The sequence below is a fragment of the Indicator indicator genome, chromosome Z, assembly GCF_027791375.1.
Source record: "Indicator indicator isolate 239-I01 chromosome Z, UM_Iind_1.1, whole genome shotgun sequence".
Taxonomy (NCBI): domain Eukaryota; kingdom Metazoa; phylum Chordata; class Aves; order Piciformes; family Indicatoridae; genus Indicator; species Indicator indicator.
Window position 1 is genome coordinate 75,366,560 of NC_072053.1, and position 24,203 is coordinate 75,390,762.

Genomic DNA, 24,203 nt, shown 5'->3' on the forward strand with positions numbered 1-24,203 from the left:
CAGTTTTCATTCAAATTAGCTAGAACTGACATCTCTGCAATTGCTTTGTGTCATCTTGGTTGTGGTTTGTCAAAGGAAATTTCCTGTGGCCTTCTTATTACTCTCCTGGATAAAAATCTTACAAAGGTGATTTTACTACTAAGCAGTTAGTCATTATAATCCTTATTAGCTTTAACAACTACCTAGTCAGGTTTTAATGGGTATGGAAACAAACAAAATGAGACAGCCCAAAAAAAAAAATCTAGATAGCAGACATCTTTGAACTAAGTTCTGACTACCTGAAAAGCTGCCTTTTGTACTTCTTTCATTACTAGCATCATTCTGTCTAAAGTATCAATAAAAATAAAAGCTTGTGCTTAACAGAACTTGTATTTCAGAAGATTTTAAAAAATAATTTGGATAATAATTCATAAGCCCATTGATAAAAAATTATTTAATTCTATTGCCTCCTCTCAGGTTTTGATGAATGCATCTTAAAATCATGAACTTTATTATGTTATGCTTTTCAGAATATCTTAATATTAGTCAGTAATAGTAAGAAACATTTATCAAGAGACATCATACCTGCTTTGGTAATCAACATTTATCAGGAGACATCACTTGCCTGAGTGACATGTAACATCTTCCTTGACAAGATACCTATCTTGAACACCTAATAGAAGCCACCTCAAAAGGCTGAGGGCTTGTGCCTGTTTTCCAATTGCCTTGTTGTGTCAGCGTGAGCTGAAATTCCCCTCACACCGAGAGTCGAACCCAGGCCGCCTGGGTGAAAACCAGGAATCCTAACCATCACACTTGTTGATTCCCCCTTCGGATAACAGCATATGCTGGTTCTCCGGTGCAGCTGCAGCACCTGCTACCGGGGTTTGAGAAACCAATCTGATTTTAGCTCCAGAGACCTTCTTTTCCTCTTGAGGGCACTAAACAGTGATACAAAGGGCTCGACAGGCATGGTCAGGGGTTGGAAGGGACCCAAGGAGATCACCAAGTCCAACCCCCCTGCCAGAGCAGGACCATACAATCTAGCTCAGGTCACTGAGGAACACATCCAGACAGGCCTTGAATGTCTCCAGAGACAGAGACTCGACAACCTCTCTGGGGAGCCTGTTCCAGTGGTCTGTGACTCTTACAGTAAAGAAATTCCCATTGTGTTGAGGTGGAACCTCCTGCGCTGCAGCTTACATCCATTGCTCGTCTTATCACTTGTGAGAAGAGTGAGAAGAGCCTGTCCTCTCCCTCCTGACACCGAGCCCTCAGATATTTATAAACTTTAATTAAATCCCCTCTCAGTCTTCTCTTTTCCAGACTAAAAAGCCCCCGGTCCCTCAGCCTCTCCTCATGAGGCACATGCTCCAGTCCCCTAATCATCCTCATAGTCCTCCACAGGACCTTCTCCAGCAGGTCCCTGTCCCTCCTAAACTGGGGAGCCCAAAACTGAATGCAGTACTCAAAATGAGGTCTCCCCAGGGCAGAGTAGAGGGGGAGAAGAACCTCCCTTGATTTGCTGTACATACTTTTCTTAATACACCCCAGGATCCCACTGGCCTTCTTGCCCATAAGGGCACATTGCTGTCCCATGTCTACTTGTTATCCACCAGGACTCCCAGGTCCTTCTCCACAAGGCTGCTCTCCAGCAGACCACCTCCCAACCTATACTGGTGCAGTTTATTATTCCTTCCCAGATGCAGGACTCTGCACTCGTCCTTGTTGAACCTCATTAGGTTCCTCTGTGCCCAGCTCTCCAATCTGTCCAAGTCTCACTGAATGGCCACACAGCCTTCCACTGTATCAGCCAATGGAAGCCTCCCAGTTTGGTATCATCAACAAACTTGCTGAGCAGACACTCCCTCTCCTTATCAATGTCATTGATGAAGATGTTGAACAGAACCAGACCCAGCACTGATCCCTGGGGGACTCCACTAGTTACAGCTCTCCAGCTGGACCTAATACCACTGATCACCACTCTTTGAACTCCCCTTGGTAAATCATGCTTATTACTCCTGATAACTTTCTTCTCTTCCAAGTGTCTTGAGATGCATCATTTTTCCAGGGGTGGAGGTGAGGCTGACTGGTTGATAATTCTCTGGAACTTCTTTCTTGTCCTTTTTGAAGACTGGAGTGACATTGGCTCTCCTCCAGTCCTCAGGCACCTCTCCTGTCTGCCACAATTTCGCAAAAATGATGGAGAGTGGCAGAGAGATAACATAGCCAGTTCTCTCAGCACTCTTGGGTGCATCTTATCAGGGCCCATGGGCTTGTGAATACTCAGTTTTTGCAACTGATCCTTAACCCAGTCTTCACTAACCAGTGGGGAGTGTTCCCTCCTCCAGGCTTCCTCTCCTTCATCCAGGGTCTGGAGTATATAGGGGAGTTCAGTCTTAGGTGTAAAGATTGAAGCAAAGAAGGCATTCAGCAACTCTGCCTAGTGTGCATCCTCAGTTATCAGGGCTGCCTCCTCGTTCAGCAGTGGCCCCACACCTTTTCTATTCTTCCTTTTCCTACTGATGTATTTGAAGAAGCCCTTCTTGTTCTCTTTTACTTCTTTTGCCAGTTTCAGGGCCAAGAGGGCTTTGGCCTTCCTTGTTGCCTTGCTACATGCCCTGACAACTTCTCTATAGTTCTCCCAAGTGACAAATCCCTTCTATCATGAATTGTAAGTTTCTTTCTTCCCTGAGATGTCCTTCAGGAGCTCCTTGCTCAGCCATGCAGGTCTCCTAGCACATCTACTCGATTTTCTACTCAAGGAACATACCTAGCTTGGGCTTAGAGGAAGTGTTTTTAAAAATTCACCAACTTTCTTGGGTTCCTTTACCCTCCAGGGTCTCAGCCCATGGGGTTTCTGCAAGTATGTCTCTGAAGAGAGCAAAATTAGCTCTGCAAAAGTCCAGGGTTGTAATTCTACTTGTTAGTCTGCTTCTACCCTGTATAATACTAAACTCCACCATGTCATGATAACTGTCACCAAGGCTGTACTGAGTACAGGTGAATGATCACCTCCCTGTTCCTGCTGGCCATGATGTTTCTAATACAAGCCAGGATGTCATAGGCTTTCTTGGCCACCTGGGCACACTGCTGACGTATATTTAGTTGACTGTTGTTATGGATGTAAGAAGTGATTTGTGTTAAAGGGTGAGTTAGGAGTAAAGATCAAGGACCTTGTTTTGAAAGATTGCAAGAAGCCGTTTTCGAAAAGCACGAAGACTTTTTAACCAGACAAATCAAGCTCCAGAGGCATCAGACCAGAGATAAAAGCTGTACCAGCTTTACCAGCTATGTCTTGGAATGTGCATTTCAAATAAGAAGCCTTGGGAACGGTGTACGCTTAAGGGGGGAGGTTATTTGGCAGACACTGTGAGGAAGATTTCTTTCTCGACTCCCCCCCAGAAGACCCCTGCCAAACAGAATGTGCATGAGCACCCCATTCCGAGAACTCATTATCATATCCATGCCTTCCATTTAGCATAAGCTTGTTATGTAGATAAGGTAACTATATAAAATTAGAGAAGCTATTGTAGTGGTTGCTGTGATTTGTCGCCCCAGCCCAGTGCCCGCTGTTTGCTTGCTTCTATTCCCAATAAAATTTAAACAACATTTTTCTGGCTAGCGTATTTATAACAATTTTGGTGCATTGGCTGGGAAAGCTTTGATCTTCTCTGTCTTCTGGCTTCATTTGAAGGGGCGCTCCACCAGAGGTTTCAGTGGCTTCAGAAGACAGGAAATCAGTGCTTTCTAAACCCGAATAAAAGCAAGCAAAGGAATTCCTTTTGTTCAATTGGCAATATGTTATCCCTTGTAATACTTTGTGCACGAAGATCCGGACAAGGGTGAGTAAAATTGTATTCCGTCTGGGTAGGGAGGTTACAGCTACTTGTGTTTGGGTTCAGCTACCTATTTGAGTTCCAAAGCTACCTCAGCTTCAGAATCTTTTAGTTGCTGCTCCTGCCTGAGCTGTTCGCCAGGGCTGTGACCCTTGGTAACCTTGGTAACCAGTCTGTGAAAGACCGAAGCTTAAGCTTAAGAGTTTAAGAGAATTTGCGGGTCCGGGCTGGGATTCTTCCACTTGCATGAGTTTTGTGGGTAGCCATGAGACAGCATTCACGGGTGGGAATTATTGAGATTCTTTTACTTGCATGAATATTTGCGGTAGTCATGAGACAAATTAATTAAGAAAATGGGAGAAAAGAAGAGTAAATCTTTAGAACAGGAAGTAGGAAAGCTTTTACCCTTTATCCCTCCAGAGAGTCCACTCAGGTGGTGGTACAGTATTGGGAAGATTGCAGGCTGTTAAAAGGGAAATCAAAGGAAAAAATGATTCACTACTGTATGAAGGTATGGTCAAAAGAACCATCAAGATTATGTGTATACTGGCCTGTTCTGGGATCTTTTGAGGACTGGGTTTGTCAAGCCCTGGACTTTCATGTGAACTCTAAAAAGCCTTTTAATCAGGAAAAGAGTGAATATGCTGCTATTTGGGTTAGTGCCTCACATCCTTCCCCTGTTCTAGTATTACTATTAAAATCTGAGGAAAAGGATAAAGACAAGGAAGAGGTCAAAGACAGGGAAAAGGAAAAATGGGAACCCTGGGATAACCTACCACCAATACCTTATAATCAGGACAGGGGTCGACGTCGAGATCCCCCAAATCCAACACCTCCTCAACCGGCCCCCCCTCACTCGCCCCCTCGAACAAGAAGGAGAAGCAGGGTTAGGAATGACCAAGGGGAAAGCAGTGTAGGATTACATCCACTAAGGAAAGTGCCTATGGAGGAGGGCCAGGGAGGAATAGGATTTGTGACTGCACCTCTTAATACATCAGAGGTGCGTAATTTCAAGAAAGAAATGGGTGCTTTGTTGGATGACCCCTTAGGTGCAGCTGAGAGATTGGATCAATTTTTGGGCTCCAATACATATACATGGTGAGAGGTGCAATCTATTTTGAGTATTCTGTTCACCACAGAGGAAAGATATTTGATCAGACAGGCTGGGATAAGAATATGGGAACCAGGGGGGCCACCAGGAGATCAGAAGTGGCCTAATTCTGCAGCTGGAGTGACACCTCTCAGGATGCAGTTTGTAGCGAAATCATAGGGAGATATTAGAAGGAAGTTGGAGAATATTGAAGACTGGCAAGACAGAGGGTTAGAAGATTTACTGAGAGAGGCTCAGAAGGTATATGTAAGAAGGGATGAGGAGAAACAAAAGGCGAAGGCTAAATTGTATGTAACTGCTGTAAGGGAAAGTCAGAAACCGCCAGGAGTAGAAACAGGCTGACAGGGTTCAGAGGAAAGAAGTTACCATCTGCTGTTACTGCAATAAAAAGGGGCCTTAACCCAGTGATAGATAGCTTAATGACAACAGCTTGTAAATGGTGGGACAAGTACTTTTACTACTCCGCACCTTCCCCCTCCTTCATCCCCTCCTTTTTACTCTCTGTTCTCTCTCCCATGCTTGCAGGCGGCTGCAAGCTGCAAGATTTAAAGTAACAGTGCTAAGTTTGAAAAGAAAGGTATTTTAGTATTTTGTGAAAGCAAACCTGATATGGGTAGTGTTTTTGGCATTATTTTTGATTGTATGAAATTTTGGACACTTATTCTTCTGATGTTTGTAGTCATTGCATTTTTACACTAACAATAATGATCAATAAGACAAATGTGGTATTTGTAATAAGATACGGTAAATAATACGTAAGAATGTTAAGCTATAGGTAATAATTGTATGTAAGTATTTAGTAATTGATAAGGTAAGTAATAAGCAAGTGTAAATTGTTTTATAAGTTTCTAGGTTAAGTTTTTTTTTGGTTCAAACCTTTTTTTTTGAGCGTGCCAGCAATTTTAAAAAGGAGCTCTGTAAAGAAATTTTCATTTTGAAAAGCGCACTTTATATGATATACCATCTTCTTTTGTTCTTTTCCTGTACATTTACTTGATGGTTTAATTTTCACATAGTTCTTTAAGTTTTTAGGACTTTTTTTGGTATTAGCAGGATTTAAGAGTTTATTTTAGAAACATTAGAGAATGTTGTTTTGGTCTTTGTGTTTATAAAGGTTTCAAGACAAGAATTTTATTCCTGATGCCAGCATGGCAGAGAACAAGACTCAAAGGATGGGACAAACAGCAATGCCCATGAATCTGAAAATCAACAGATTTGAAGCTGTCTTACATTTAATTGACTGTCAACAAATACCCCCAGGTCCCTCTCCAAGTCACAGCTTTTCAAGCACACATCCCCAGGTCTGTAGCTTACCACAGGGTTGTTGTGACCCAGATGGAGGACCTGGTACTTGGCCTTGTTGAACTTCATACAATTGTAGTATTTTGAGGAACTGAGCCCATTATCTCAGTAAAGATCAACAGTCAAACTTCTATTGTTTCAACACACACAGAATGGATCTTTTTAAAAAGATAAGAATAAACAGTTTTTTACAGTGCCAGGACCTAGTGGAGCTTCACAAAAATCTGCACTCCTTAATATGTTAATATGTTCAGAATAATCCAAATAAAATGACAGTTTGAAAACTGAGAAAGAATGCTGAACATTGTGGTGGCTTGAAATCACCCCCCCAACTAATTCGGAGAATTACCCCCAAAATAAAATTGCCAGACCAGCTCAGCTGGAAGCAGATGAGGCTGTATTTACAAGCAAACTAAAATCTAGAAATATAAAATGCAATGTATATGTACAAAATATACAATATTTACATATATTTACAATTTATAAATACACAAGAACCCCCCTGGACAAAGCCAGAGGGTTATCAATAGCTTCCCCCTCTCTACCCCCTTCCCCTCCAGTACAACGGAAAGGAGATAAGAAAAGATAAAAGCAGAGAGAAGCTTATTAGTACTTATCCACAACACAACATAGTGAAGGCACCATATGCCCAGAATTATGCCCCCAGATACCAGCAAACTTGTCCTAACATGTTTTGGTAAGTCCCCTCTTTCCACCCTCCTTTCTGGAGAGGAGGACAAAGGCCCATGTGCCAACCTGTCTCTTAAGGGGTAAACAACTACACGCAACCATCGCATGGCATGCTCATGCTCTTTCCATCTCAGGGCATAATTCTAGCTTCACCTTTTCTATAGGATGAAGCAGGTTGTTGACAAGTGTGCCCACTGGCCACATCCAGCCTCGAGAAATCTATACATACTACTCCATTTGTTTACTACCTTGCTCTCTCCTTTTGCCTTCACTCGCTAGGTAAGCTCGCGCTGTGTAAGCTGTAAGCCTTCTCAAATGCAAGCATACTAGAAACCTCTGTGATATGGAAAGAAGCCAGCCCACTGAGCTGCTTGAGGAACCAGCAAACAGGATGATCCCTTCACTGATCTACAGGATGCCAGCGTCATAAGACCAGTCAAAAAGACTGAGGAAAACAGCCACGAGGGTAAGCTTTAGCCCAGAAGGGGAAGGACTAGCCCTAAGCCTGGCAGTCCAGAACTGCTGCAAGCCATAAGCAGCCATAAGCAGAAATGCATCTTGCATAACCCCCCCATTTGCAGGACAGAAAAGGAGCTGCCTACTGTTGCAGCTCCACAGCCCTGTGCTGTTAGGGTAATGTAATCTGGGATTTCCCCGAGAAAGCAAGAGAGAAAATATCCTCTCCATTGAGATCAAGGCTGCAGTGTCACCTTAAATGGGAGCAGTCACTGAGAGATTCAGCACTGTCAGCTCCAGCCGAGCCAAGGGGGAAGCGCCGCTTCACCACACCACCCCGAAACCCTCATCTTGATCGCGAGGACCGACCCCGCCTACCAGGAACTGTCACCTCTTTGCATAAGACTGACCCCCGGACTGGCCCTGCCGCTCCGACCCTGCTAAGGGAAGCCACCGATTGGCAGAAAGTCACCTCCCCACAACCGTGGGAGGAGGAAGCAAGCCACCCTTCCCCGCGACCATGGGAGGAGAAAGAAAGCCTTGCCCCAACACGCGGAGGTGGGAGGAGAAAGAAAGTCACCGCCCAAATGGGACCAGACCTTGGCAGAAAGCCGGCAGCAGCGAGTCACCAGCGTAACCTATCAACTTGTGTCACTACAAAGAAAGACAGAACATATCTTTCCATGTGTGCAACATTCAGTAAGATTCTATTCAAAGTGCCCGCGTGTAGCTGCGTGGTATTTCCAGCTTGACTTGCCTCGTGATAACATTATAAATATCTTTGTACATAGCCACAGCCGCGTCTTGTCGAGTTTCCATCTAGTGGACAAGCAGCAGAACTGCACCCTTTCATTCCCTTAATTAGAAACAAATTCTGTAAGTATTATAATTGGGTATAATTGTAAATACTAAACCAGTTATGGACTATATTTCTACAACCATGCATTTGAATCAATATATATAAGGTGATTAATCAGTTATTAATAATTTAAATAATTAATAAATAATAATTTTCATAATTCATAATTAATAACCATCATCCTCCATTCTTAATCACCACCTCCCACGACACACAAGAATGCAGCCAAGGTCAGCAACAGCCAAGCAAAACCCACTAGCTAGTATCTGCTACTATCAGCTAGAGCTGAGAAAGAGCAAAAATAGTTTATACAACTGACTTTGTTAGTTATCAGACCAATGGGATTATTTAGATCTTGTCAATATTTTCCTTTTACATCTAATGGTAATTTATCTACATTCTACTACTTCCTACTCAAGATCTGTGGAAAATTTCCTAGGCATCAGCCTGAAACTATCAAAATTCACCCCTTCTAAATAATTCCATTGTTTGCTAATACTATCCATCTAATCTAAAACAGTATCTACAATAATGAGTAGTAAAGTCTACATTTTCAGTTCATTCTCTGGCTATCTAGGAGGTAGGTGATTCAAAAGTTAAAAAAACAGGAAATAAGAAAACAGTTTGTCTCTTCACAGATGAGACAAAGAAAAGAACAGGGTTTCCCAGGTGACTCAGGGTTCATGCTTGTGTACCGTATATTCCTCATCAATTCTTCTCTTGGGCACAATGTTGTACCTAAAACAGAAACTCCCAACAGCTTGTACTATACACTCTGAATTTAAACTTTCTCAGCTGAAGTAAGATTTCTTTGTGGATCACACTGAATTTCACCATTCTCTTGCATTACCCAGTAAGTATGACCAGGACCTTCAGCAGAAAGCACCCCTCAGATACGCTTGGCCTCTCCTGAAGGAGCAAATACCCAAACAGTTTTGCCTAACAGATTATTTTCTCAAATAACAGGAACTTTATCACCTTCTACCTTTTGTAACTAACCTGACTGTGCAAGTCCAGCTTGATTTACTGATCTGCTGCTATTTACCGACCAGGTTGCTTCACTAGATGTTTCTCCCAGTTTTTCAAGTTCCACCCCCCATGTCTTTCAGACTGATTTTCAGTAAACTGTTGTAACATTCAATCTTTCCTGAAGCTGGTGCATAGTAGGGAATGAGGTATATCTGCTCAATGCCATGCTTTTTGGCCCAGTCTTTTACAAGATTGTTTTTGAAATTAGTTCCATTGCCTGATTCAGTTCTCTCTGGAGTTCCGTGTCTCCACAGGATTTGTCTTTCCAGATCAAGAATGGTGTTACTTGCAGTTACATGGATACGTACTGGATAAGTTTCCAGCCATCCAGTGCTTGCCTCTACCATAGGGAGCACATATTGTTTACCAGTTTGTTTCCAATCTGCCATGCCTCACCATACTTGTACTTAGATCATCATTCACCATACCACAAGGGCTTGATTCACCTAGCCAGCTTAACAGCAGCACAAATTTCACAGTCATGTATGACTTCAGTGATACCATCCTGGAAACGTCAATTCATCTGTCACAAACCCACTGGTAGCTTGCATCTCTGACATGATGTCCTGACGAATCGTGAGCCCACCAGGCTAGAAAAAGCTCACCTTGGTGTTTGCAGTCTAGGTCAAGATCACAGTATGTATCTACTTGAAAAACTTTTGCAGCTAAATCTGCCTGATGTTTGTGATGGTGTTCCTCAGTAGCTTTACTCTTAGGCATATGAGCATCAATGTGTCTCAAGTTCACTGGAATTTTCTCAATGCAAGTAGCAATGTCTTGCCACAGATCAGCAGCCCAAATTGGGTTTCCTTTCCTCTGCCAACCATTCCTTTTCCAGTGCTTTAGCCAACCCCTCAAAGCGCTGGCTACCATCAATGAATCAGTGTAGAGATAAAGCACTGGCCATCTCTCTTGTTCGACTATGTCAAGAGCTAGCTGGACAGCTTTCACCTCTGCAAACTGACTGGATTCTCCTTCTCCATCTTTTGCCTCTGTGATTCAGTGTGTTGGAGTCCACACTGCAGACTTCCATCTCCGCTTGTTTCCAACAGGACAATAAAGTATATTTCTTTTCATCATCAGAAAGATCACTGTAAGGAGAAGCTTCCTCAGCACGAGTTACTCTCTCCTGTGGAGGTTTTGTGCAGTCAGTGCATTCTGGCCAATCTGTGATCACTTCCACCAGACCAGGTCTTTCAAGACTTCCCACTTGGGCTCGCTGTGTTATCAGAGCCATTCACTTAGACCATGTGGCATCTGTCACATAATGTGGTTAAGAACCTTTACCTTTGAACATCCAATTTAAAACTGGCAATCTGGGAGTTAGAAGAAGTTGTGGTTCAGTTCCAATTACTTCAGAAGCAGCTTTTACTCCTTCATAGGCAGCTAGAATCTCTTTCTCAGTTGGAGTATAATTTGCCCCTGAGCCTTTGTAGCCATGACTCCAGAAAACAAGTGGATGTCTGCATGTTTCACCTGGAGCTCTCTGCCATAAGCACCAGCTTGGACCATTCTCACTTGCAGCTGTATATAGGATGTTCTTAACGTCCAGACCAGCTTGAAAAGGTCCCAAAGCCATGGCATGGACTACTGTAATAAAATATATATTTTTATTTATTTTACATTTAATATTTCCTGGTGCTGCTATCTTCAAACACCACCATAACTTATTTACAAAGTGTATTTACAGCTTCTGTTATTCGGTTGCGGGTATTACATTCCACATTTAAAGATATTTAAATGATTTAAGCACAGATCTAAGAATTTCCAGTACAGTTATTCAAATTGGAAATAAAGGTGCTGTAATCTGCAGTTTCCCACAAACTGGATTCTGTAGCAGATTAGCCGGGTACTCACAACTTGCTCCTCTGTCCTCTCCCCAGATGTTGTGACTATAATTCAAGCAGCTCTTGGCTCAGAGAGGCATAGGGGGCCTCTTTATCTCTTGTGTGCTCTGTCACCAGGCTGTAGCCTTTCCACAGCTCTTCTGAGATTCAGTTGTCTTGGAGCTTTTCCCCCTTCTGCCTTGGTCCAGGTACAAGGCCCAGGTGTAGTTGTTGCCTATTAGTATGAGCTCTTCAGCTGCTACTCTGGCCAATTTAAACTATCTTGGACTGTTTAAATACTGTCTGAAGACAATTAGTGCCCTTCAGAAGCTGAGATACCTGATACCTTAACCTATAGGATGGGGCCTATCCAAACATGGCCAGGGGCACAGAGAGTTCACAGGTGTGTTACAAAGTAAATTACATGTGCTACACATTTGCCTGGACCATCTGGACCTAAGGAATTGTCCAGGTTTGCACACTCACTGGTGCTTACAAGGTTAATTACATGTGCTACACATTTGCCTTGACCATCTGGACCAAAGGAAGTGTCCATTGTCTGGGTCAGCGCATGTTTTGGGGTTTGACACTTCAGGACAAGTCTTTATCTAATCAAAGGCTACTTGTTGCTCAGGACCCCACTGAAAATTGTTTCTCTTCTGAGACACATCATAAAGAGGTTTCACAATCTGACTGTATCCAGGAATGTGCAGTCTCCAAAATCCCACTGTACCCAAGAAACATGGAGTTTCCTTCTTATTTAAGGGCTCTGACCTCGTACAGACTTTATCACATCCAGTGGAATGTGACAGCAACCATCCTGCTACCACACTCCCAGAAACTGGATTTCTCTGGCAGTTTCTTTTACCTTGTCTCGCTAATGGTGAAACTGGCTTCCAACAGAGTGTCAATTATTGTGGTACTTTTCTTGAAGACTTCTTCAGCAATTTTACCCCACAATAATGTCATTGATGAACTGAACGTATTCTGGAGCTCCACCTTTCTCCAAAGTATCACGGATAACTGCATGACAAATTGTTGAACTGTATTTCCACCCCTGGGGTAAATGATTGAATATATATTGAAGATAGGAATCTTCTCCAGGTGAAGGCAAACTGAGGCCTGAATTCCTCTGCTATGGGAATAGAGAATAAAGCATTAGCAATGTCTGTGTTGGCATACCATTTGGCCTCCTTGGATTCCACCTCAGTGGAACTCCAATGGAGTTCCAAAATGTCTGGTACAGCAACACTTATGGATAGAGTCACTTCGTTCAGGGCACGAGAGTCAACTGTTAGACACCATTCTCTGTTTGGCATTTGCACAGGCCAAATGTGACTATTGAAAGGTGAATGCATTGCTGATGATCTTCTGATCTTCCAATTGACGAATCAGGTTGTGAATGGGCACCAACGAGTCATGGTTGATTCTGTTTGCCTGTGATGCACAGTTTGAGAGGCAACTAGCAATTTCCTATCCTCTATCTCATGTTTCCCACAAGTGCAGATTCATCTGAAAGTTCAGGTCTAACAAACAACCTTAATTTTCCTCCATTAATTTGTACAGTTGTTATTCCAAAAGCCCATTTGTAACCCTTAGTGTCTTTGAAACGCCCTTCTCTCAGAAAGTCAATTCCCAAAAAGCAAGGTACGTCTGGTCCTGTTATAATGGTGTGTTTCTTCCACTCTTTCCCAGATAAACTTACGTCACCCTGCAACTTGGTCAACTCTTGAGATCCACAAGTGATTCCCAAAATAGTTATAGACTCTGACTGCTGATAATCTGATGGTATTATAGTGCACTGAGCTCCTGTGTCAACCAAGGCCCTGTACTTCTGAAATTCTGAAGTGCCAGGCCACTGAATGAATACATCACAATAGACTCTGTTATCTCCATCATCCCTCTCCTCCCCCTAGCAGGAGGCAGGACACCCCTAATTATAGGAATTGCATTTACATGTGCAGTTGACACAGTGCTTAGTGTTAGTGTCAGAAACACTGTTGGAGCAATCAGAGTTCTGGGAAACTGAGGTAGTGGCAGCTACCCTTCTGGTATTGTTACCTCTGGTTCTGCCACTCTGCAGCTCCTGCACTCTCTTGAAAAGAACAGAGGTGGGTTGACCATCCCACTTATTCATATTTTTACCGAACTGGTTACATAGGGTTATCCAAAGACTCCCATGTCATTGCTGCTATATATTTTGGATTGGCCTAGTTTGAACTGGCCTTCTAGGAGGACATCTGTTCCTGACTACTGAAACTTGTATCCATCCAGAAAAGGAAAAAGTGATCTCACCTCCCTTCATCAACTTGCATATGGAGGTTTTAAATTCCTCCTTCAGCTCTTTCATGCAATCCTTGATCTCTCCAATCAGAGTTTTAATGACTGAGACCTAAGAAACATGTGATACAATCCTCCAATTGCCTCATTTGGTTAGTAAGATAACCACCAGTTGGTTACCAGCACCAGGAGGTGCTCCTCCATAGTTTTTTTTGCCACAATTCTGCTTGCTCAAATATCAGCATAATTAGGAGGAGCAAGTTTAATGAGTTTCTTGGCAAGAAACTGTTCCCATCAGGATTCAGCATACCATGAACTCCACAAATTATTTCTCTCACAGAAAACTCTCTCAAATACTTGATTTCCTCATTTCTTTTAGACCACTTCTGTGGTTTCCAGGGTAAATCATCCCTGGATGGATGCCACACCAGCAGAGCCAATAAAAGGTGCATCCACAGGGAAACTTTACCAATGGAACTCCCTATATGCTTATCTATTCTAGAATCCTTTACAAGTGTTCCTAACTGTTTTGCTGACTTGTCACCTACTTCTAAAGCAGGAGCACTGTGTCATAGCACCTTCCCAATCAACTCATAATTGGTTCAGTTTCTCCTCTGAGATAATCTTTTCTTACATTTCTAATTTCCTGTCTGGCTGCATTAGCTGACTGCGTATCATCCTTGTCTTCATCACCCCCATCTTCTTCCTCCTCTTCTTCATCCTGCTCTTTCTTAGGGTTCCCTGCTAGAAGCCTCTGTTGGATGCCGTTAAGTTCAGAATCATCTTCTTTGTTTCCTGACCTCTCAGAGTCCTTACATTGGTTTGCATCTTTATCGTATTTCACGTATTCAGCAAAACTTCAAAGACAAAATTTGTCTTCTTCCTCATCACCTTGATCACTATCACCTTTCTTGGCTTGCTCTCTTGTCTGCAGTGGAGCAAGTAAAAGTGCACCCTTAGACATACCCTCTAAGGGGTCATCCAAGAATGGTTTATTTGCCTTTGGGTTTATGTGGAGGTGGAATTGGAGTTGGATGAGAAGGATCCTTTTCCAAAAGAGCAACCAGGTTTACAGACACTAGTGAGACTTGGAAATTCACTGCTGGATCGTCAGCAGCAGAAGGGGCTGGCACAGGAATAGAGCTACTGAGCGCTCTTCGGGACTCCACTGCTGCTGCTTCTGTTCCAGCCATAGCAGCATCAGCCTAAAACTACCACAACCGTACAATGTTATTTGAGATATAGTGAAGGGCCTGACCATGAAGAAAATGAAAGAATCATTCTGTATCTTAGATACTAAATAATTGGACATAATTTAGCAGATTAATTAATTAACTGGCAAACACACAGGGAGAAAATTATCTAAAGCTTTATTTATATAATGAATAGCTCTATGATGACTATTACAACTCAGAAATCTTGGAATTACAATAGATGGTTCCATGAAAACACTGGCTTGGTATACTACAGTGACAAGAAAATCAAACAATGATTCTCTAGGGTTTTTTAAGACCAAAGCAAAACGAGAGTACAGGAAACTTCAGTATGTCTCTCCCTAAACTATGCATCTGGATTACCTGTACAGTAACCTTGAAAATATTTAAATATAGATTATAAGCTTCCTAAAGGATATAAGTTTTATGAGAGGACAGACTAAAGCAAAAGATGGCTCTGAAAAAGAGATCACAGAGTAGAAGTATGACAATAGTATACAATATCATACATGTTAAGGAATATATTGGTTCTATTATCTTCCAAAACAGGATCTTAAGAGCTATAAAATAAAACTAAGAAGTAGCAGGTTCACATACAATGAAATTAATCTCCAGTGTTCCATGACCAAAAATTCTGTGGACAGCAGATGCACGTACATACTACAACTAACTGAACAAATTCACAACAGAAATATAAATCTATGACTATAATACACTGCTTCTAAGCCTATTAGAAACAAAAACTAATTCTGTCTCAAAACATTTCTGAGCTTAAAATTATGGGAAATCGAGAGATGATCCCAAGGAAAGAGCATTGCATGATAATCCTCTTCTTGTTCTCCTCCCTAGACTTTTACCAGTAGACTGATGCAAGAGAGAAGAAAGTTGTTAGGTCAAACTTTTCTCTGTCCTAATAGAGTTAAAACTTTTTTTTTTGTCCTCAGAATCTTAAATATATACCAGAAAGCAAACACCTTAGAAACAGCAACACTTACAACAAGTACTTGATTCCTGTTCCAAAAATGGTATCACAACATAAAATTTCTCTCTCAAATTCACAAAAGAATTCAAAATGGGTAAATACCAGATTTATAACAAGACACTTTAAAGTATATAGGTAGGCAAATACTCAGACACACATTTATAAACACAAATACGCCAGAATTATTTACTAGAAAAGTAGCATTTCATCTCTTTCACCTAGAGATGTTGATAACCTCTTTCCAAACAATGAGATACAGAAGACAAGCCAAATATAGCTCTTTCTGAGCGACGGGAAGGCAAAATCTTTGAAAAATGTTAATCTTTTCTTGATAAGGGAGGCTCAGTGCTAATATTTTTCCTGTTACTGTGCTGAAGTACCTCTAGATGTACAACTTTTACATAGCTTAAGCAGGAATAATCTCAATTTAGTAATATATTATAAACAGAAACATGTTTTAAGGGGAGGGAAGGTCTTCAATTATCAGGGAATCCTTTCATAAGGAAGGTGAAGCTGCTTCAGGACTCAGGAGTCTGACAAAGGAGACTGAAACTTTTTATTAAAAAGGTTATTTCAATAACTGTTAAGGGATAAATATAGGAAAAGTAATCAAGCTTGCACAAGAAAAGAGAGATGATGATTAATGGCCTTGAAAACAAATTAATAAAATCTAGACATTCCATCATGTTGAGAAAACACAGTGATTAGAATAATTTGCAGAAGACATTGGTATGTATTTATGTTTGAAACACCACACTGCTACTGGGACTCACTATGGTTTTCGGTTTCAGAAAAGTCTACCAGAAGTACAGGTCATAGTGTGAAAATTTTTTATGATTTTTTTTTTTAAACCCACAATACACCATCAGTATCTTCTTTGGGAAAATTGTGCTTTTTAAAGGAAAAATTTTCCAATAAGGCTAATATTGACTGAAATACAGTAGAGACAATACTACCAACCAATGAAATCCCCTGAATTTTCCATTTTAAGTTGTCATGATATAAAATCAATTAAATGTAAAGTTAATAGCTGCAATCTCACAAGTGACTGCACTGGACCATCTCATGTCATAATTTGAGGCTCTTCATATAAGAGCCTAATAACCTCATCAGGAGATTTTTCTCTAACAACAAATTATTAAACATGAAGTTGGTTTAAAAAAAGAGGAAAAGCTTTAACTAGGCAATATATTAAGGACATACACATAAAGATAATTTATGACCCTGAACAGCTAAAAGGTCCATGAAATGCAATACAATAGCTACATCTCTAAGTTAATGTATTTTAAAGGTCACAATAATGAATACGAATTTCCTTTGGAAACTGAAAGCAAACACCTAGTAAACAAGTGAAATTCCTAACCACTTTCTGCAATTCACATCACTGACTACATTCATTGTTGTCAGTGATTTCATCAAAAGATTTCAATACTTCAGGTTCCTAGAGCACTGAATGTGCATGCACTTTTGGGAGGATAAATTAATTTGCTCCCAAAGAGGGATCATGATGGATTTGAGGCATTGCATATAGATTAACTGGCAGGGAGAGGAACATACATTGAAAGTGCTGACAAATGTTTTGGGGGCGCTGGGGAGGAGTATTTTGTGCAAAGAAACAATGAAATCAGCATGGGACTTAAAAATGAGAACACAGCTCTGCTGATCAAAGTGAGCATAAATATAATGTATAGCAGCATTTCCAAAGGACGAAACATTCATAAAGAAAGACTTACATGACTTGTAAACTTTCTGCTGTTAGATTATTCCACATGATCTCATTAGCTTGAAGGTTTTCATTTTCTTCTAATAAAGACGTATCAAACTCTATTTCTTGTTCAACAACTTCTGATGACCTAAGTCAGTAAATAAATGTTATATTTTTCAAAATGAGCATATATCTATCAATAGATAATAAATAAAATAATTACAGTTTTAATTGTTTTACAATATAGTTAACAGCACATAAAAAATAAAAGGTAGCAACTGGATATATATTCATTTTTCTTCAAATAAAGAACATATTCTTAAAATCATACTAGATAATAAAATGGTTTTCTGTGCAAGCAAATAGACAAATTTTCAAACTAGGATAAAGATTTACAAGTAACAATGTCAAAGAAATCAAACAGAAACCAATTCACAGCTCTGATCCTTAAGCACTGCTATAGCTTAATGCAGGATTTCTCAGAAAAAAAAAATATTAAAATGCATACCTGTGAGTATCTATGAAGTCGTCATACTCAGTGTTAGGGTCTATCTGTTCAACCGAGGTCTGGATCTCTTTATGGACATTCACAATTTCTTCTGTTACAAGGCTGGTGATGTGGCTGTACTCATCCAAGATTCCTTTTCTGGAGAGGAAAAAAATTCCAGTGTGTAACATGGCACTGAAGGCACAGATGGCATTGAACATACTTCAAAATTTCAATTTGCTTTTTCTACAGACTCATGTTGCAACTGGCTAAAAATAGAAAAAAATAAGACAACATGTTACTCAAAGAAAGAGCAGATCAGCTCTGGCCTTTTTTTTTACAGCTTGGCTATGAGTGAGAGGTCTTTTAACATCATGTTCCTTGGATTGACTTCAGTGCATCTACTTACAGGGTAGCTAAACAAAAAAAAAAAAGTAGAGATTACAAGGAAGAGAAATGTATACAGCTTCTTGATGACACAACTCTTCACAAAGGACTTACTGTGTTTGCTATAACCTGCACTAAAGCTTTCAGTGCCCTGACCGACAAAATAAGCACATTCTGGCATAATGAAAATAAGTCACAAAATAGTGTGCATTTCCTTCCAAAAACCAAATGGTTATCTTTATTGTTCTAACCATCTCTTTTCATATAGTTATTTTATGATTTGTCATTCAGAGAAAAAAAAGCATAAACCACAAGTTAGCATACATTTACAAGAGGAAACAGCATCAAGCAAGAATTCCTGTAACAAAGTTCAAGCCACTCAGCCTTGTCTATCAAAAAGAAAAGGAATCTGTGTAATTATAATAAATAATCATCATCATCATTAGCAATGCTAACCTACATTTCTTTAAGTCTACCAAACTAATTCATCTGTAAAATCAGAATTAGTAAGGAAGTATGTATCACAAAGATAGCCACAGCAAACTGTACACCAGAAATCACCACCTCTTTTTGTGCAACAAATAATAAAAAGGAGTAATTTCCCAATGCATTCAGACGTCACCAAAAAATCTCTGTTTTTTTACAGATTTTTACTCCAGCCACAGAAAAGGTGAGCAGGTTCAATAGATTCTCGCTCTACCATAAAATTCTTCAATGAAATAGATTCTGAAAAATTCACCCCAATTACAGCACACAAATTGAAATGTAACCTTTTACTATGATTTTACATACAAAATTAAGATTTAAAGGATTGTAGAGAGACTACTGCAGTAGTCTATTTCATTTCAATACCTGCACCAGAATCAAAGGAATTAAATATGGTTCTTCATAGAGCAGTTAACAACCAGTGGATGTCATGTATCTTGACTTCAGTAAAGCTTTTGATACAGTCTCCCATAACATCCTCATAGAAAAGCTCAGGAGATGTGGCATAGATGGTTGGTCAGTGATGTGGATTGAAAACTGGCTCCACAACAGAGTTCAGAGGGTCGTCATCAGTGGCACAGAGTCAACTTGGAGGCCTGTGAGAAGTGGTGTCCCCCAGGGATCGGTACTGGGTCCAGTTTTGTTCAGTATCTTTATCAACAACCTGGATGTGGGGATTGAGAGTACCCTCAGCAAGTTCACTGATGATACAAAACTGGGGAGGGGGGAGGTGGGGTGTTCAGCCATACAATGTGCAGCCATACAATGTGACCTGGACAGGCTGGAGAGCTGGGTGCACGCAAACCTCAGGAAGTTTAATAAGGACAAGTGCAGGGTCCTACATCTGGGGAGGAATAACAACAGGCACCAGTACAGGTTAGGGGCTGCCCTGCTGGAAAGCAGCTCCACAGAGAAAGACTTTGGAGTACTGGTGGACAGCAAGTTCTCCATGGAACAACAATGTGCTCTTGTGGCCAAGAGAGCCAATGGCATCCTGGGATGCATCAAGAAAGGAGCGTCCAGCAGGTCCAGGGAAGTTCTTCTACCTTTCTACTCTGCCCTGGTGAGACCACACATGGAATACTGCATCAAGTTTTGGGCTCCCCAGTTCAAAAGAAACAGAGACCTGCTGGAGAGAATCCAATGGAGAGCCACAAGGATACTTAGTATCTCCCCTATGAATAGAACTTGAGTATCTCCCCAATGAATAGAAACTGAGATCCCTGGGGCTATTTAATCTTGTGAAGACTGAGAGGGGATCTCATCGATGTGTATAAGTATCTGAGGCCCTTTTCACTGGATCACAGTGATAAGACAAGAAACAATGGGTTCAAACTTGAACATAGAAGATTTCACCTCAACATGAGGAGAAATTTCTTTATAGTGAGGGTGATGGAGCAATGGAACAAGCTGCCCTGGGTGGTTGTGGAGTCTCCTACTTTGGAGACTTTCAAAACCCACCTGGATGCATTCCTGTGCTGACTGCCTGGCAGGGGGGTTGAACCCAATGATCTCTTGAGGTCCCTTCCAGCCTCTGATATACTGTGATACTGTGATACCATGTAAGCATATAAAGCATGAAATCCTCAACTTCCTGTGTGATGAAGTGAGGATGAACATAGAATTCAGAGAAGGTAAGAAAATTAATTAAATAATGTCTCACAATTGAATCAAAAATATCTACCAAAAAAACTGCCCTTTCTTTTAGAACAAGTGATTTAAACCACACCTTAGAAAAAGACCTACTGAATAGACTCCATAACATAATTCTTCAGCAAAGACAAAGATGCAGCATGGTGATTACAAACTAGGAAAAAGGGCTTAAAGTTCTTATTGTCTGTTCTATGAGATCATCAGTTTGCACATCTTCTGTAACAATGCTTAAAAATATCTATCAGGAAAAAGGTTTTTTTAAGGTTTGATCCCTTACAATTAAATCAGGTTTATATGATCCTGTTACTTCTCCCATGCATATAATTAACCATGCATCTGCCTGGCCTTACTTCACAATGACTTTAAAGACAGATGGTCAGTTTAAATCCCATTGTTGCTAGCAGAATTTCATAAAAACTACAGACTACCAGAGAGCCAACAAACTTGCTGTAATATGCTAGCTGAAGACACATAGTATGAGCTCAGCTATAAACACTGTAGTCAATCTGTAAGGTTTTAAAGTTTTATGACAAGATGGTGTCTTGCTGGAATGTTTAAACAACCACTCAAAGCTACTGTCTGCATTATTTGGATATATTTTTCTACGCACAAGTATTGCCAACTGTAAGATGAAAATACCTTTTTTAGTTATCCCTTGATATAAAATTAATTAAACCACAATTTATTATTTTATTAATTAGAATTCTACATATTCCACAAGTTAAAAATATATATGAACACATCTTACAGAGCTTTAATCATTTCTTCTTGCATCTTCTGTAGTGAATCAAGTAACAAAGGAAGTGTAGAATCATAATACTGGTGCTGATGCAACTGTGCTCCTTTCAGTGCCAACACATACTGATTATGCAACATATGAAGCTTCATAGTGGCTTTATCACAGCGATCTTTGGCTTTCTCAGTCTCCTTTCCTGGAAGAAAACAAAGTAAAATAAAAAATGTACAAGGTGATTTAAAAGTATGCAAACTTGAAGACTACATGACTACAGTAGATTTATGACACATATGCACTTCTTTCTATGGTAGTCTTTTCAAGGTAGTTTCAAGGTAGTTCTCTGCAGAGGACAAAATATAACTCTTTTCAAGTTATTAGTAAAACCAAATATCTTGGGTTTCTAATCAAAAGACTGAGAATTTCTGTATCAAAAGACTATACTTTGAGCAGAGAAATGTGTGAGAGTTCTTTATCTAAAGACACATGAGAAGTACTATCTACATAAGAAAATACTATAAAGAAAACAATGTAACTATGAAGAGTAGGGAACAGAACACATACATATGACTATTACAAAGCTCCCCTTTTATTTGCCTCAGAGCAAATAATTATTTTTAATGAAGATAGTAAGATATTTCCTCCTAGGTTAGGTCTCTGTCATTTATTGTGAGCAAAAATTCTATTGCTACATATCATGCCAATAAAGCAATGGTGCAGTCTATATATGAGTAGCTGAACTCTCTGCAGCAGGTCCAATCACCCTGACAAACACAAAAAGCCTGACAAAGGGCCGAGGCTTACTAAGAGGTGACAAAGATCTACTTGATCTCCCTCACAGACATTATCTGGTGCCTCCAAGCTCAGAAGTTCAGACCTGGCTTTTGTGTTGCCTGGAGGACTCAGTCCTCCAACTAATTAAAAATATTGATCACAGTGCACCCTCAACAGTGCATAAATGGAGTCCTTTGAGAGACTTGGTCTCCATACAGCATGCAGCCTGGCAGTCTGATCCTCTCCCCTTAGACTGGGACCTCTTCTAAGGAGTCCTCACCCCCACTTTGTTAAGTGTATATATTTGGGGTACGTGTGGGAAGATGTTCCCTGAGTGCACATTTTGGTTCATCTCTATCTAGCTTAATTGATTATGCAGCAGTATATTCCCAACTGAAATCCAATCCTGTAATTTTCTTGTGTCAGGAGTGCAGAGTAATTGCAATAAATCCAGATCTTCAGGTGACTGCTGCTGTCTGTTTTGTGGGTGCCTCCACCACACTCTCAAGGTATTACTCCCGCCCAAAATAGGCAGCTTCTCTACTATAGCTCAACACTACCATTGTCAGTATTCTCTTCAGGAGGTTGGTTCTACAATCTCAGCTCTCCACTATTAAAGTCTAGAAGCTCTCAAATTCATGCTCACAAGACCAGTTTAGTGCTGAATGCAAATGCTACAAGGTAGTTCAACAGATTATCTATTCTACTTTTTGCCACTGTAACTGCACCACTATGTTTCTTTATGATTTTCCTAAAATCTCCTGTGGCAGATAACTTTGCAATTTTCTTGTACCATTAAGGTTTACTACTATGCTGGCTAAAAGCATTCTCCCACTCCTCTGCCCCTTCACTCTCCAATGTCAACCTTTACTGTTTTCATTTAAACCCATATTTACCTCACATGTGCCATGGATATGAAAAAGAGATTCTACCATTCTCTGCAATTGATCAATTGTGTATTAGAATACATACTCCTCTTTTGTCCAATCTTCTAAACTTGGAGACTAATTTCTCAGTTTATCAAATTACTTTTAAATCTACAGTTGCTGGCCCGTGGACTTTCACTCCCTTCAAGGCATAGTAATGCCTGGGATTTAATAAACAAATTCTAAAACAAAGTATTGAAACACTGAAAGACCAGCCAAACTCAGCATACATCCTGCAACATGTATCCTATAGTACACGTTATTCTGACAGGACCTTATTTAACAACCATTCTCCAACAATCTTTTTGCAAATGGCTTTGCACCTCAACTAGAACTTGGCCTTATGTTGCCCTTGTCATAAAAGGTTGAGATTATTTTAATTACATGCTAGACACATAAACTCTTACAGTCTTGATATCTTCTTGATATTCATGAACTATCTCATTACTTTTTTCAGGAAACAATGTCATGAACCTTCTATCTGCAATTATCAAGTGCAGACTCACAATCATTTGATCAGACAAACACACATTAACTAAACAATCTCATTCACACTGCTGCATTTCTTAAAACGTTAAAATAATAAGTAATAAAAAATATTGTATTTTAACATTTTTGCCATTTATCCTGAAGTAATTGAGAAAAAAGGAATCACTCATAACTAAGCGGCAGAAGAGAGGCTTGAAAGTAGACTTTAAAAAGCTGAACTTGTGTCTTACAAGGAATATGCAAATGACTGTGAACTGTGATTAATTAAACCACAGAAACATGTTAAGACATGTCCAAAAAAAAAAAAATGGGACAACCTTACAAAACAGTAACAAATCTTGCTTCACACAGACTGGAGCCAGCAAAATTTTCAAAAAATATAAAAAGCAGTCACTATATAAAAGTAAGTGGTAGAATAAAGCAAAAAAAAATAATTTCTTTTGCATCTGTGTTCACTATAAAAGACCTTAAGAGATTTTCACACTCCATTGCCTCTATGAAACAGTTAATGAATCTCTCTTCTGAGGTGTCAGAAAAAGAGGTTAGAGAATAAATGAAATAAGAAAAAATTAAGACTGGATGGTATTTAGCTTCACAACTTTAAATGAATATGGGAAAGTTTAGCTGAACTATTATGATTAGTTTTTACAAGAGGAAGTAAGGACTCAGTGAAGTGCCTACTGATACATGAGATGATAAAGATGATGGTGAAGAAGCAAACAGGGGAACAATTATGAAGAGAGAAAAAAGTGTCTTAAGGTGTTCTGATTAAATTACAAAATAGTAAATTACAGATTGCATATGTGGGGAAAAAAAATAGTCAAGCTTAGTAATCTGTTGTAGGGTTACTGAATGCACTCAGGAATGAGATCCTGGGCTTAGTAGAGAAAGATCAATGGAAATTTTAACTCACAGCCATTGGATAAGATGTTACTTAGCAAAGGACTAGCAGGGCTATTATGCCACTCACTAAATCCACATAAAACAATATGAAAT

At 40.1% G+C, this 24,203-nt stretch overlaps 1 protein-coding gene across 1 annotated transcript in view; it reads right to left on the minus strand.

Annotated features, from left to right (window-relative positions):
- FER (FER tyrosine kinase) overlaps window positions 1-24,203 on the minus strand; it is a 161,963-nt gene that overhangs the window by 98,314 nt on the left and 39,446 nt on the right. The window contains exons 7-9 of the mRNA XM_054398079.1: window positions 21,034-21,217; window positions 17,781-17,918; window positions 17,301-17,420 (exon numbers count right to left, since the gene is read on the minus strand). Of these exons, the coding sequence (XP_054254054.1) occupies window positions 17,301-17,420; window positions 17,781-17,918; window positions 21,034-21,217 (442 nt within the window). The remainder of the gene's footprint in view (window positions 1-17,300; window positions 17,421-17,780; window positions 17,919-21,033; window positions 21,218-24,203) is intronic.